This window comes from Chironomus tepperi, unplaced genomic scaffold (genome assembly GCF_022539635.2).
Source record: "Chironomus tepperi strain 1889 unplaced genomic scaffold, CSIRO-AGI_Ctep_v1 contig_13, whole genome shotgun sequence".
NCBI classification, from domain to species: Eukaryota; Metazoa; Arthropoda; class Insecta; order Diptera; family Chironomidae; genus Chironomus; species Chironomus tepperi.
In genome coordinates this window covers 409,593-423,692 of record NW_027226135.1, presented here as the reverse complement: position 1 = coordinate 423,692, position 14,100 = coordinate 409,593, and the positions used below count along the sequence as shown (strand labels likewise).

The 14,100-nt window shown below is 36.6% G+C and overlaps 4 protein-coding genes across 4 annotated transcripts; 2 read left to right on the top strand and 2 right to left on the bottom strand.

The window, feature by feature from the left end:
• Nucleotides 1–54: 54 nt before the first annotated feature.
• Nucleotides 55–811, bottom strand: LOC139091454 (peptidyl-prolyl cis-trans isomerase-like 3). Its single transcript, XM_070641553.1, has 2 exons — nt 656–811; nt 55–540 (listed from the first exon to the last, which is right to left on the bottom strand). Exons 1-2 carry the CDS (start codon nt 656–658, stop codon nt 55–57), a joined length of 489 nt encoding a protein of 162 aa, XP_070497654.1. The 5' UTR covers nt 659–811.
• Nucleotides 812–1,070: 259 nt separating this feature from the next.
• LOC139091439 (zinc finger protein 90-like) lies at nt 1,071–2,703 on the top strand. The gene is made up of 2 exons (XM_070641529.1): nt 1,071–1,786; nt 1,845–2,703. The coding sequence occupies exons 1-2, from the start codon at nt 1,144–1,146 to the stop codon at nt 1,979–1,981; spliced, it is 780 nt and encodes a 259-aa protein (XP_070497630.1). The 5' UTR covers nt 1,071–1,143; the 3' UTR covers nt 1,982–2,703.
• Nucleotides 2,704–3,155: 452 nt separating this feature from the next.
• Nucleotides 3,156–5,628, top strand: LOC139089601 (zinc finger protein 23-like). Its single transcript, XM_070639184.1, has 2 exons — nt 3,156–3,265; nt 3,702–5,628. The coding sequence occupies exon 2, from the start codon at nt 3,766–3,768 to the stop codon at nt 5,626–5,628; it is 1,863 nt and encodes a 620-aa protein (XP_070495285.1). The 5' UTR covers nt 3,156–3,265; nt 3,702–3,765.
• Nucleotides 5,629–6,733: 1,105 nt separating this feature from the next.
• Nucleotides 6,734–14,066, bottom strand: LOC139091309 (transient receptor potential cation channel protein painless-like). Its single transcript, XM_070641335.1, has 4 exons — nt 13,715–14,066; nt 9,429–10,187; nt 7,805–8,957; nt 6,734–7,413 (listed from the first exon to the last, which is right to left on the bottom strand). Exons 1-4 carry the CDS (start codon nt 13,967–13,969, stop codon nt 6,764–6,766), a joined length of 2,817 nt encoding a protein of 938 aa, XP_070497436.1. The 5' UTR covers nt 13,970–14,066; the 3' UTR covers nt 6,734–6,763.
• Nucleotides 14,067–14,100: the final 34 nt, after the last annotated feature.

Sequence of the window (14,100 nt, the reverse complement as noted above, 5' to 3'; positions counted from 1 at the left end):
AAAATATTTATTTAAAAATTCTTAAAAAAATTACACACATCAACCTTCCTTAATCTAAAGATTGGCTAAAGGATTCGCATGTATAGTCACATGATTAATTCTCTTTTCCACCAACGGTCGATATGTTTTTGGATTCACCGTAAGTTTCTCAAGCTCATCCAGCACATCAAATCCATCAATAACTTTAGCAAATAATGTATACTTCAAGTCCAGTGCTGGCTGCGATGAATAAGTAAAGAAAAACTGTGACTGATTACTATTCGGTCCACTATTTGCAAATGACACCATTCCACGCTCATTGTGCCTTAAATTGTCCTTAAATTCATCCTCAAACTTTTCACCCCAAATGGACTTTCCGCCTTTTCCGGTGTTTGTTGGATCTCCAGTTTGGACGATGAATCCTTTAATATTTCTGATAAATACACAGCCATTGTAGTAGTCGGATGCGCATAATGCGAGGAAATTTTCAGCTGCTTTTGGTGTGTCCTCGCAGAAAACTTCAAGTTTGATGTCACCAAGGTCTGTGTGGAGGGTTACGGACTGTAAAATAAGGGAAATGAGATGCATTGTTAGTGGATTATTGAGTAAGATTCAGGAATTAAAGAGATTAGGGAGTAATAGGCTCTATCAAGTCAGTATAAGTCATTTAACTCACCATTTTGTCTATTTCCTGAGATATTCCTTCAAATTCTAATATCCAATGCTGTCAGTACTGCTTCCAACAACCAAATGTTAGCTAATCTCTTCAAAATTCCAGTTTCTTTATTAAATTAGCTTCAAAAACTCTCAAAATTCCAAAACTTGATCTCAACGCCGCTAAACGTAAACAATAACATTGCAATCTATCGCATCCAGTACCTCTGTATACTCAGGAGTACCTGATAGCACCTAATTTGGCAAACTTAATTGACAATTGTCATTAAATACTCATTAATTCTATTAAATCCTCAATTCATCAGCATCAATCTCTCAAAATCATCAAGATTTAATTAAAATTAATTACAGTCAAATCCAAGGCGTAGGAAAAAGTCCCCCCAAGGGGTCCAAAAAGCCAGCACCACAATATTGTTTACCATAAAGACCATCCACAGTGAAAGTTAAAAATTATTTTTCAAATTTCCAATCCAAAATCAACATCCATAAATGGCAAAAGCATCACAATCATCAATACAAACATTTAGTCTTGATGATGTCGTGTACGAGGACGAAACGGAAGCAACGGAAGAGCAATATGAGTTAGTTGAAGCTGATGCTGATCCATTAGATGCAATTGAGTACGATGATGAGCCACAGAATATTAAAGTTGAACCTGATGTGGATTATGAGTATATGGAAGATCCACAAGATGACAATGACGATGAGAATGCCGAATATGTGATAACGGAAATAGACGATCCATCAGCATACGCAAATATTGTGGATCTCCAGCCAGAACATCCAGAACCATCAACATCAAAATATGTCTGTAATCAATGCGGGAAGTGCTTTCAATATCTTCGTAGCTATAATCAGCATCGGTTGACTCATGCCTTAAAAACAGACGTAACAACATGTGAAATATGTCATAAGGAACTTAAAAGGACAGCACTTGAATATCATATGAAGTATAGGCACATTGATGCTAGAAATTATCAATGTAAAGTATGCCTGAATCGATTCAAGTCACCGGGTGCATTAAGGCATCATATTGCGACATTTCATCCACGTGAAGGATATGATTGTGATGAATGTGAACGGGTGTTTAAGACGAGATTCTTTTTGAGTAAGCATAAGGAGGAGGTTCATGGTAAGTTTACTGACTTTAGTTCCTGTAACATGCTTTAATCCATTCCTCATCATTCTAGTCTACAAGCCAGTTGTCGTCGAGAATTTTGACTGTCAATATTGCAACAAAACATTCAAGAATCAAGGACAATTGACGCTACACATTGGAATTATGGGAAAGAAGCTTGGAAAATGTCGCGATACATTGAACTCGTAGGATTATTTAGATGGAGATTTTAAAGATATTATTTGATTTCTAGAGTCATAGATCCAGGGAAACATATGACGACGAAATTGCCAAAAAAATTAAGGAACAGGCTGACTTGACTCTGACAGAAAATTAGATTTCAATGGATCTGATCTGTAGCTAGAGACGAGTTAGTCTGTGGCTTGATTTCTGGCAATTTTCGACGTTGTATGACTTCCGAGTGTATGGCTTATGTTAAAAAGTGGACATCATGAGATGAGGGTTGGATGAATATTGGTATTAACATGTATTTGGTACTTGTGCTGAGCATCAGGGTTTAGGGATGTAGTCAATCCCTTGGAAATTGATTGCTTATGACCAAAACATTTAGAATGATTAATATGTTACGAACAAGCTTGACCAGAGGAAGTTTAGCTGACTTCAAGCTCTTACTTACTCATTTTGCTGGCCATACAGATTAATTGTGATCCATAGCCTGCCATAATTTGCATCTGAAGCTGGTAACCGCTTGCCAATTACTGGTGCCAAGTGCATTACTATCTCTATCGAATTTGAGTTCTAGGTTTGACTACATAAATATCCCCAACAGACAATGAGGATGATATGATCCTTGATTGTTTGAATTCTAGTGCCAAATGCATTTTAATACCGATAATTCATGTCCCAATCCATAAGTAAATGACTCTATACTTTATTTATAATTACTGAAATTTTTTTGATCATTATTGAACTTAATAAGGAATAAATAAATTAATTAGAATAATAAAGATAAACATGGCTTTGAATTTTAGTAAAGTAAAGTACTTACGAAGTAAGTAAAGTAAGTGAAATCATCAGACTGATATGTCTGTGATATCCTATTTCCATACAGAAGTAATCCAAATTGATCATCATGATTCTGACATCCTTAAATAAATCCTTAATATTTCAGTTTGAAGCGCTTTCAACATTCAAATTAATTTATTCTCAATCTCAACTTACCAAGGCGTATGAAATTTCCACAAACTGAGAATTGTTTATGTTATTGTTTAAATTTGTAAATATATCTCAAAAAAAAAGTTTTTAAAATTGAAAATTTAGAATTTCAAAACTTTTTGGAGTCATTTAAATTGAGATTTTAAAATAAAATTGCACAATCGATTTAAGACATCAAAAGAAATAACAAGATATATTGAATTAAGAAGGAAAACTCAGAAAATCAAGAAAAATCAACTACAAAATTAGATTTCGAACTATTTTGAGGACGTTTGTCTAGAGTTATTTAGTAATTCAGCTGTAATTGCAACTAAGAATGTAAGTAGACATAAATTTAATTCACAAAATTGGAGATTATAAGTCACCCAAATAACACAACAAGTTGGTTAATCGATTCCAAATTGAGAGCTAGGTTGACGTTAACTGACTTGATATCAGCATTAAATCGAATAAAGCACGAAATCAGGGTCTCACTAGTCGGATTTTGGATAGCTTAATTGATTATTGCTTTACGGGTAGTTAAGAAAAACGGGTCTTTGTGACTCCAGTTCCCGATTAGAACAGAGTCTAGGTCAAGTCAGAGTCATGTCGACGTGGGACTGGATTTTTGATCGAACAACCGATTTGTGGTCTTTGGGTCAATTTGAAATTCTTCAAATAAGTTCAAGAAACCTCTAAATTGATGAATGATTCGAGCTAAATCCTACAATTTATGATATTCCATCCACTAATCTCCATCATTTTTCTATTTCAGTTATTCGCTAAAACAAATTCATCACAAATTTTATGCAGCAAAGATAATATAAAAACATCGAAACATGGCATCGAACAATCCCATGAACTACTTCAACATCATTGACATCAAACAAGAAATGGAACCAATCCATGATCAGCCCGTCATTGTCCAAAATTTCTATGTTCCCGAATCTGTTGACCAAACCTTCAAATCAGAACCAGAAGAGCATTTTTGTATGGAAATTGAGGATCAAAAGGACACAAGCTTTGTAAATGCTGTAAAAATTGAGGAAGAAAGTCAAAATTTCTTAAAAATCGCATCAGTCACACAAGGATTTAATGCTGATCAGCTGGGGAGTAAGAAAGGAGCCAAAAGAGGAAGAAAGCCTAAGAATATTGAGAATTTAAAAGTGATGACTAAAATGAAGCCAGCAAAAAAGGTCCAAAAGTCAGTCAAAAATGCCGTTAAATTGGACAAAAATTTGAACAAAATTCAAAAAAGTAGGAAAATTGACATCAAAATTGAGGAACAAATTGACGATTTTAGGTTGAATTCTGATGATTTTGGGGAAATTGAGGACAATTTACTAGTTAAACCCACAAAAGGACCTAAAATTGGTCCTAAATCCATCAAAAAACCTACAAAATCAGCCTCAAATCCATCAATATCCAAGAAATCAGCCTCAAACCCATCAATATTCAAGAAAACATCAAAAAATCCCAAAATCTCTCAATTTTTCCATCCAAATGAGCAGCAAACCCTAAATTCCGACTCCTCAAAGATTCCAATCCAAAAATCCCAAACATCACCATCAAAAATTGCATCAAACAGCCTGAAAACCCCACAAAAAGCTACAAACAACCTTAAAAGCCCACAAAATCCCACCATCAAGTCAGAACCAACCCCACAAACCCTTCAAAGCTCCTTCATCCTCGACAGCAACAACACAAAGCAGCTCAAACTAAAAATCTCAAAAAATTCCACAAATATCCCCAAAAAACCAAAAAAACAGCCTCAAACAGCTCCACAAGTGCCTGACATCAAGCATGAATCCCTCCCAGCTGACTCCGACCACGAACTCATCAACTACGACCCAAAAATCACCAAAAAACGGAAGGAAATCCGCCTCGAATGTGACAATTGTGACAAAGTCTTCAAGTCCAAATATTCAATAATTTGGCATATGAAGGAACACATGCTGACGATGCCATTCAACTGTAAAATATGCGGTAAAGGATTTTCATATGAACGAAGCTTTAAGCAGCACGAATTGACACATGCTGCAAAGATCGACTGTGAAATTTGCGGTAAAAGTTTAAAGCCACATGCCATGTATTATCATATGAAGTACAGGCACACAAATGAGAAGACCCACCAATGTCCACAATGTCCAAAAGCATTCAAGACAAAGGATAACATAATAAGGCACATGATGAGGCACAATATGAAATTTCCATGTAACATTTGTGGACGTAAATTTGCTGAAAATTCAAGGCTGCAGATGCACCTGAACATGCACGAGAATCCTGATGACTTTTTGTGTACGATTTGTAACAAGTCATTTGAGCATATTGACAGGCACATGAAGAGACTTCATGCAAAGAAGCGTGAGAGGAACCTGAAATGTCAATATTGTGAGTACGCGTCGGACAGCAAGCAGACATTGAGGAGGCACGAGGAGATGCACGAAAAAAGGAATGAAATTTTACAGTCAAAGACAAGAAAAAGGAAGATTAAGCTTAAAATTATGGACATGAAGACATTTGAGTGTAAAGTATGTAATGTTGTGCTGCAGACCAAGTCAGGATATAAAAGTCATTTGAGGCATTATCATGATGGAAAGGAACCAGTCAGGAACAACGAAATTAAGGATGAAAGTTCAATGGAAAATGACAATTTTATAGAAATTAAGGTTGAAAAGGAGGAAGTCAGGGCGATACAGTGAGGATGTTAAGTTATTTATTGATTAATAAAATGTGAAATTTTAACGAATTTAAGGCACAGTTTTTTGGTGATTTTTAAGACAGTTTCAGCAGCATATGTAATTTCAGGAACCAGACATCATAGAGAGCTTGGATTTGAAGCATTAGCCCCGTACCATTGAGTTATTGGCTCATAAATTGATTCAGTGGCTGAAAACTACGATTAAATGCTATAATTTATGAATTTTTGCTAATTCACTTCCTTAACTGGCTGTATAGATCAACTGTGATTCATGGATCATGTCCTGCTTCCGATGGAAGACCTGCAGTTTAGTACATCAATGTCTTAAATGGTAGAGAATTGGTCTTACATGACCAAAGATCCTAGGACTGGTTTTTTGATATTCTCCTTTACCTACTCCTACTAATAGTACGTATTTGGTACATAATGTAGGGCCACCTACATGTAGGGCAACAATTTTTTGGAAGTGCCATGAACCTTAAGCAATTTTCGTCAGATCTTATGACGTACTTGTGTCCCTGGAATGTACAGAGCTATCGAGTAATTCAGATATCAATTGCAAATGCCATAGAAATACCTAAAAAGCCAGTCCCAGGGCAGCATGACTCTGTATCAGGCCAGACTCTATGATATCCAGCCTCAATCTAAAGTAAATTGGTATAATTGACTGTATTTCCAGACATTTATACGTCTTTTGTTTCCGGGTATGTAAAATGTTGTTCTAAAGGTACAATAGGTTATTGATTGATTGGTACAATAGGGTATTGCAATCAGGTCATGCTCCAGATCATGTTATGATCATATTTGCTGGATGTCTAAGAGAATGAAGTTCCTGGATTGGATATGTTAATAAAGACCCTAGAGTTTATCAATATCCCGAACTGGCAGAAGGATAGAGCTGTCATTTAGCATTCCCAACGCGCGGCAATGGGCCTTAGTGCATCCCAGACAAGGAAGTAAGTAAGTAAAGGATTTGATTCCATGGATTATTAATTGCATTGCCTCAAGCTGATAAGGTTGGGTTCTTCAAGCATGCTATGGACATATTTCCTCGATCTTTAAGAAAATTGTCTCTGGAATCAACAGACCAGACACAAAAAAAGCCATTTACATGCTTAATAATGCTTAAGATTTATTTATTCATTTAATTGTTTAGACAATATTTCATTAATCAACCTCAACTGGATTTCCATTTGAATTTTAATATTCTCAATGTCATCTCTCATCTTCCTGTCCTGTGCTGCCTTGTTCTTCCTTTCATCCCTTTCGGATATAATCATATTAATCTGCTTCATAATTTCCGGACTCATTGTTGAATATTTTTGTAATTTTGACAGTATATCCTCATTAAGGTGCAACTTACGGAATGACTTCTTGGTGATTTCATGAAACTCAACGCAGTCACTGCTTTCAAGGTCCCGACTAAGGTTCGGTCCCATTTTTGTCGATGGCTTAAATGTCAAAATTTCATTATTTTTACTTGCTCGAATGATAATTTTCCCATGCGGAATTGTCAGTGGAAATAGTGATATAAAGGAACGAAGTTTTGGTCCCAACCAGCTGTTCGTCGACTGCTCATTAAAGATGATTTTTTCATAACTTTCCAGCACCTCAATTCGCTGTATTAAGTCAATAAGTTCACCCTTCTTCCTGATTTCTGCTGTGTCACTTACAGCTAAGGCATTTAGGAGATTGAACAGCACAATTGTGACAAGGAAGACGAATAGGGTGAAGATTATGCAGTAGGCACTGGAATTAAGGTCGAGATCTGTTGCATCAAATTCACCTGGAAGTAAGGAAACAAATTGATGTGATTTAGAATTGAATGTACGTTGACTACACCCTAATCAGGCATTTTACAGAGGGTATAATGGTGGGGAGAGGGGTAGGATCCAAAAATTGGGAGAGGGTCGATTCCAAAGAGCGGTAAGGAGTTTGGTATGGGACCATAATGAAGCAATGAATTTAGGTTTAGTTGGAAGCCAAAGAAGGGATAAAGTGTTGGGTCTGGGTCCAAAAAGAGGACATGGGGTTTGGTTAGGGTTCAAAGAGGGGAGACAAGGGAACACAAGAGTCTGATTAAGGGCCAAAGAGGGTAGACAAGGGTCTGATTAGGGTCAATAGAGGGGACTCAAGGGTCTGATTAGGGTCCAAAGTGGGTTTGGTTTGGATCTTACCTGTCAACATCACAAACACCCTCACAATAGCTATTCCAGGATACCTAAAACTAGCAAAGTCACTTTGACCCTCTGGAATGTCCGGAACATCATTAACAATCCTCATGGTATCATTAGACTCATCCATATCCATTGTCGATGGCAATATCATCGAGTCATCATGTTCCTTATGACTCTCACCAAACAGCATAAAGAAGCACAATCCAAAGGACAGCAGTAAAATTGAGTATAATGTGATGGATTTAAGGAACGTGATTGAGACTCTTTTGAGCATGACCATGTGCGTTGAGACAGACAGCACGGGAAGAGTTCCAATAATTTGTAGGAACTCAAAGGCAGAGAACAGAATCAGCACAGCACGTAGAATCCTTTGATTTTGATGTGTGAACTGCTCACTAAACAGGAAGACAATCCATGCCAATATGATTAAGGCAATCTCGAACCAATTCATTGGACTTGTAAAGTAATGACGATAACTGAGGAAGCATTGAAGGAATTCACGTATCATGAGGATTATCAGTTGGACATAGGACAGGACTCTGAAGATGTTGAAGGTTGGATGTGCTGCTCGGTCCTCGTGTGGAACTGACTGACATAAGACTATGAAGCTTATGAATGTGGACATAAAAATTGAAAATAATATCAAGTTTGTGTAGAACAGGAAGCTCAACTTTGACCATTTAAGGAACAGGAAGGAAGACAGCACTGGATGTGTCACGAGACTCTTCAGTTCCTCATTTTCAGTGATTCTTTTAAGCGGTGAAATTTCCTTACAAAATCCATACTTGTCAGCACTGTCTTGAAATCGGTTCCGATTTGGTGTAATCAGGAAGTTGTAGTCAATGTGGATGTCATTAAGCTTCTTGTCACGAGTGGATATACATTCATCCAAAAAGGCCTCAAGTGTCGACTTTGAGATCTCATCGATTGGTGTCTTGCCGAAGATACTTTCCTCATTTATGAAGGCACCACGCTTGAGCAGGGCTATTGTTGCTGCATCATTACGGTATTTGACGGTGTAATGGAGTGGACTGCATCCTATGTCATCCTCGGCATTGACCTCGCATCTGTTGTCTTTTAGGATCATGTCGAAGCATTTTTGGAAGTTGATGTTGCGATTTTCTTTGAGTTTGTTGGCAAAGTTCTGGCAGACCTGGAAGGGAAGAAGATGCGAAAAATTAAAGATGCAAAAAAATTAAAGATGCAAAAAATTAAAAACGCAAAAAATTAAAGATGCAAAAAAAAAAGATGAAAAGAAATAAAAGATGCAAAGAAATTAAAGATGCAAAAAAAAAGATGAAAAGAAATAAAAGATGCAAAGAAATTAAAAACGCAAAAAATTAAAGATGCAAAGAAATAAAGATGCAATAGATATAAAAGATGCAGGGAAATAAAGATGCAAAAAATAAAGATGCAAAAAAATAATGCTGCAAATAAAGATGCAAAAAAATAAGGATGCAAATAAAGATGCAAAAAATTAAAGATGCAAAAAATAAAAGATGCAGAAAATTAAATATGGAAAAAATAAAAGATGCAAAAAATGAAAGATGCAAAAAAACGAAAAAAAAAAATTAAAGATGCAAAAAAGACGCAAAAAATAAAGATGCAAAAAAACAATCCTCACCTCATGCAACAGCGTAAACTTCTGATTCTCATTCCTGTACGAAAACTTCAACTCCGGCCTTTTAAGCAGCAGTTCCAATATCCTAAAATATCCACTACTGGCAGCAATAAATGCAGGCGGTTTTGAATACTTTGCGCATGTCGACATTGCATTAACATCAACTTTCTGTTCTAACAAGTACTCAACCGTATCTCTCATACCATTGGCCACAGCAACTTCCAATAGCCGCAGACAATATTGTGTAAATTTGTCGTTGCTTTCTTCCTTAAAAGCCTTGAAATAAATCTCAAAATCAAGCTCATTCCGATTGTCAATGTGCTCCATCATGAATTCAAAGGATATTGACTGTCGTGGCTTACGCGGAAGTTCAAAAGTTGGATTCTGACTTTCCATCATCTTCAGCATCTCATGGTGCCTGTACGTGTAGAAGTCAACATCATAATTATTAAGGATAAATTCGACTAAATTATCATCATCATTAATATCTGGCTGCTTCTTCAACAGCATGTAAAATGGCGTTTTTAGGGAATTATTCGGCATATTAAGGTTCGCGCCATGTTCCAAGAGGATCTTTATGCAGTCACAGGACTTTTTGTAATTTGAATTTGTCATCGAACTGATCAGCCAGTGAAGTGAGTTTTGTCCACTGTATTTGAGGTTCACTTTTGATGGATCGTAGTTCTTTAGGAATGTCCGCAAATTTCCAACGCATAATGACTTGATGACGAAATGGATTGGATATCTGTTGCTGGAACTTTTCTGAAATTAGAAAATGGGGAAATTTTGGGTTAGGTTTGGGTGACTTAAAGAGGATTGTGAATTATCTGAGTGTCTACATGTCCTCTATGTACTACATGACCTTGTGTTCGGATGCTTATATGTCCATTCATCAATATGTCTGTCTGTTTATTAGACCAAAAGCTACTTGGCGTAGAACAGTGATGAAAGAATGTCAGCTCAACGTGCGGGCAGAGAATTTGTACAAACTATGTGGCAGTGACTGTTATTCGGTAATTGGCAGATGGAAGTCAGCAATGGACTAAGCTTTAGGGGACGTCTTAGGAAGGTCATGGCAAAGTAAGTAAAGCAACAGAGTCAGATGAAAAGCCTTTTGTAATCTAAGCTCCACATAGGAACATGGTTGCAGAAAGCAAGTAAGTAAGTTAGTAATATCTGATCTAACAGACAAAGAGCATCCAAGTCACTAAGACGTCATTAGCAACAGACGTAAGAATCTTCTATCAACAACACGAAGACATACATTCTGCTGTTCCTCTCGATAATTCCAGTTTTAACATAAATCATTGATTCATTCTGGGGAAATTCCTAACACAAAAAGTCATTAACTTCTAAGCAAGAGGTGTGCAACCTTTTTCATATAACGGCACACTTCGTTGGTAAGTGTTGATCGAAAGCACACACGACATATAATTCATGGCATATCCAATCATTTTTAACTACGTACTAGAGTGCCGCGACAAGCAGGTTGCTCATAACTGATCAAAACAATGTAGATATTTCAAATATTAACAGTTATAAATAGAAACAGAAAGAATAAGAAGCGATTAACCTTGAAAGAACCGCAAGAGACAAAAACAGGTAAACACGTGGTAATGACGGAAGGTCATTAATGTTTATGTTGTGTATGAATTGACGATGCGTGCAGTGGGGGTCGTTCATTTATTACGTAACGCTCTTGATCGAGAAGTACGTAAATATGGTTGAATATGTCTCACACTTCATAATTGGAATAGTGAGAAAGGTTTTTGGCAACAGGTAAGGAATTTACGTCCAAAAATTCAAATTTCCACCATAACCTAACTTCCAAACTCTCCCTAAATCCCAAAGAATCCAAAAAAATATAATAATCATCAGCATCAATTACAATCAAAGTTTTTAAAACCTGTTTGGATACGAAAGTCATCTCGAAATGTCTTCAGAATAAAATATAATGAATAATCTTGACTGTAAGCAAGAAGATCAATAAGCAGCAAGAGAAAAGAAGACGAAGAAGTGGTAAAATGTGTGAATCTTATACTTTATATGATCCATTCCAAGAATTAATAAACAGTAAAAATAGACATATATGTAGACAGTTGATTATGAATGTATATAAGGCATTGAGGAAGTAATAGTCAATGGTTAATAAATGCTGTAAATTAAGCGATTATGGAATGTAATAATTATTGATAGTTATGTCTACTGATGCCTTTATTTGATTAGTGAATCCAAAGTTGTGTTCTGCGCCCAACAAAATGCTTAAACCCTCATCCACCCCTTACCTGCCCTTCCTACTCTCCTTGCCCTTCGTGTCTCCTTTCCTCAATTTTAATCAAATTGTCCAATTTGACTGTAAATGACCCACAAAATAGACACACACACATACATCCATTTTGCATGACAAAATTAAATATTCTATTGCAGTGTTGGTCAACCTATGTTCTGCGGCACACCTTATGCCAAGTGCATCCGCATGCCATGTGTATCCACATGCTATGCACAGTTTCTGTCAACGCTAACTACCAAAATGTGCCATGACATAACAATAGCTTCCCCATTACTGCCCCATTGTTTACCAAAATGATTGGCATAAACAACATCACAACAACTTCATATACATGTGGAGACAATTAGCACCATTAGTCATACATCAGAAGCAGAAAGAATGCAAATGGTAAGTTTCTTTGCTGACCAATATGTTATTCACATTCTTAATGATAGATTTACATTTGCTGAATCATTAGCTGTATATGGCGGGGATTCACATAAAATTGGAAGACATCACTATAAACATATGTAGGAAATCCCCGAAAATAACATTTTTTGGCATCATTTTTGATTCCACATTCACATTTTTTTATTGCTTGCAAAAATTAACTTTCTAAATGCCAATGTCCATACGTTAATGCATATTAGGGAATGTTCGGGAGTTGTGTAACGGTTGAAATTGTGGATTTACTCCTACTTCATTTTCTGATCACTATTGTGCACGGGTGGACAACCTTTTATATTTTGTGGCACTCATAGATGATAAACCTTGATCAAAACCGTACAATACGTACGGTTCATGGTATTTCTAAACATTTATGGACGTCATACTAGTGTGTAGTGTGCCGCGACACACAGGTTGACCCAGCACTGATCTCAATCCTATAGCAGACACACTCAGGTTGCTCACCAATGCCCCAAAAACACTTCTGAACTCTGTAGTATGTAACACAGTCCCTTCCCCTCCCCTATGCCTCCATTTCCCTCCTTATCCCCTCTCTTCCCCCCACTTCCCCCCAATTTCTCTTAATAACCCTCAAAAATTCAATAAATTCCATTAAAAATTGAACAAAAATTCTTCGCTTTGATCATTGAATTTAAATAAGTTATTATGCATTCTGGATATAAAACTTCTATTAATATCTTTTGTTTCTGCTACATTGTTGTTGGAACTAAAGCTGAATTCAGATTTTCACACGCATGTTTTTGTTCATTTTCTTATTTATTTTGGCGCTTGAAATACATCAAGTGAACTACTTATTTGTTTAGTCTAGAAGTGCTGAATGATTGTTTAAATACTTTTATGGATATTGTTGGTATTTTGGGACATAAATGGTGGGGAATAAGGAACATTTTGAGGTAGGTATGACACTGGGGTCTATAGAATCTGGGTTAAGTTAGGATTCTTGGGACCAAGGACAAGGTCGGTCTTCGTGATCAAGGCTTGTCTTTGTGTCTTCTTGTCTTCGGTTCTTCGTGTCTTCGTGTCTTCGTGTCTTCGTGTCTTCGTGTCTTCGTGTCTTCGTGTCTTCGTGCCTTCGTGTCTTCATGTCTTATTGTCTTATTGTCTTCGTGTCTTCGTGTCTTTGTGTCTTCGTGTCTTCGTGTCTTCGTGTCTAATTGTCTTCGTGTCTTATTGTCTTCGTGTCTTTTTGTCTTCGTATCTTCGTGTCTTCGTGACTTTGGTTTCTTCGGTCTTAGTCCCCAGTCTTAATCCTTAACCCTCAGTCCTCAATCCTCAATCTTAGTCCTCAGTCTACGCAATCTCTAACCCCATTTCATCAACAAATCACAAAGGTCAACAATCACACACCAAACAATCCACACTCATCATTGACATCATTCATCCATCAAATTTCTTTAAATATTTTACTTTCTCACTTCCATTATTTCAACAAACAGCCAGTTGCTATAATGTTTAGTTAACTGGTAAGTCAAGTCGTGTTATACACACTCATAAAAACCCCAAAAAATGTCCAAACAAAAGAAGAAGTCAAAAATTGTGTGACGTAAATTACCTTATAGAAATTAGCTCCATTATTGATGCACAACCTTATAAATTCCGACGAATCAGGTGTCTGTAGTACAGTTTGAAATACACTCAATCCAGTCGCAGCATCAATTAAATTTGGATCACATTTGAGGATCTCCAATGCGTACCGAAAGTCACTAAAATTCCTTTGACTTATGGCATCAAGTAGGGCTGCTGCCTGTGCTGGATCTTTTGAATAATTATCGGTAAAATTTTTTTGCATCCATGTCAACCGCGACATGACTTTAAGGCTTTAAATTCCAATATTTATTGGCACTGACACGCAACACAAAAATGCGCGGAACTGAACAAAAAAATCTTCGTCTTGACGGTAAGAAGTGAGCGGAGAGACTGAGACGATAGACACGGAAA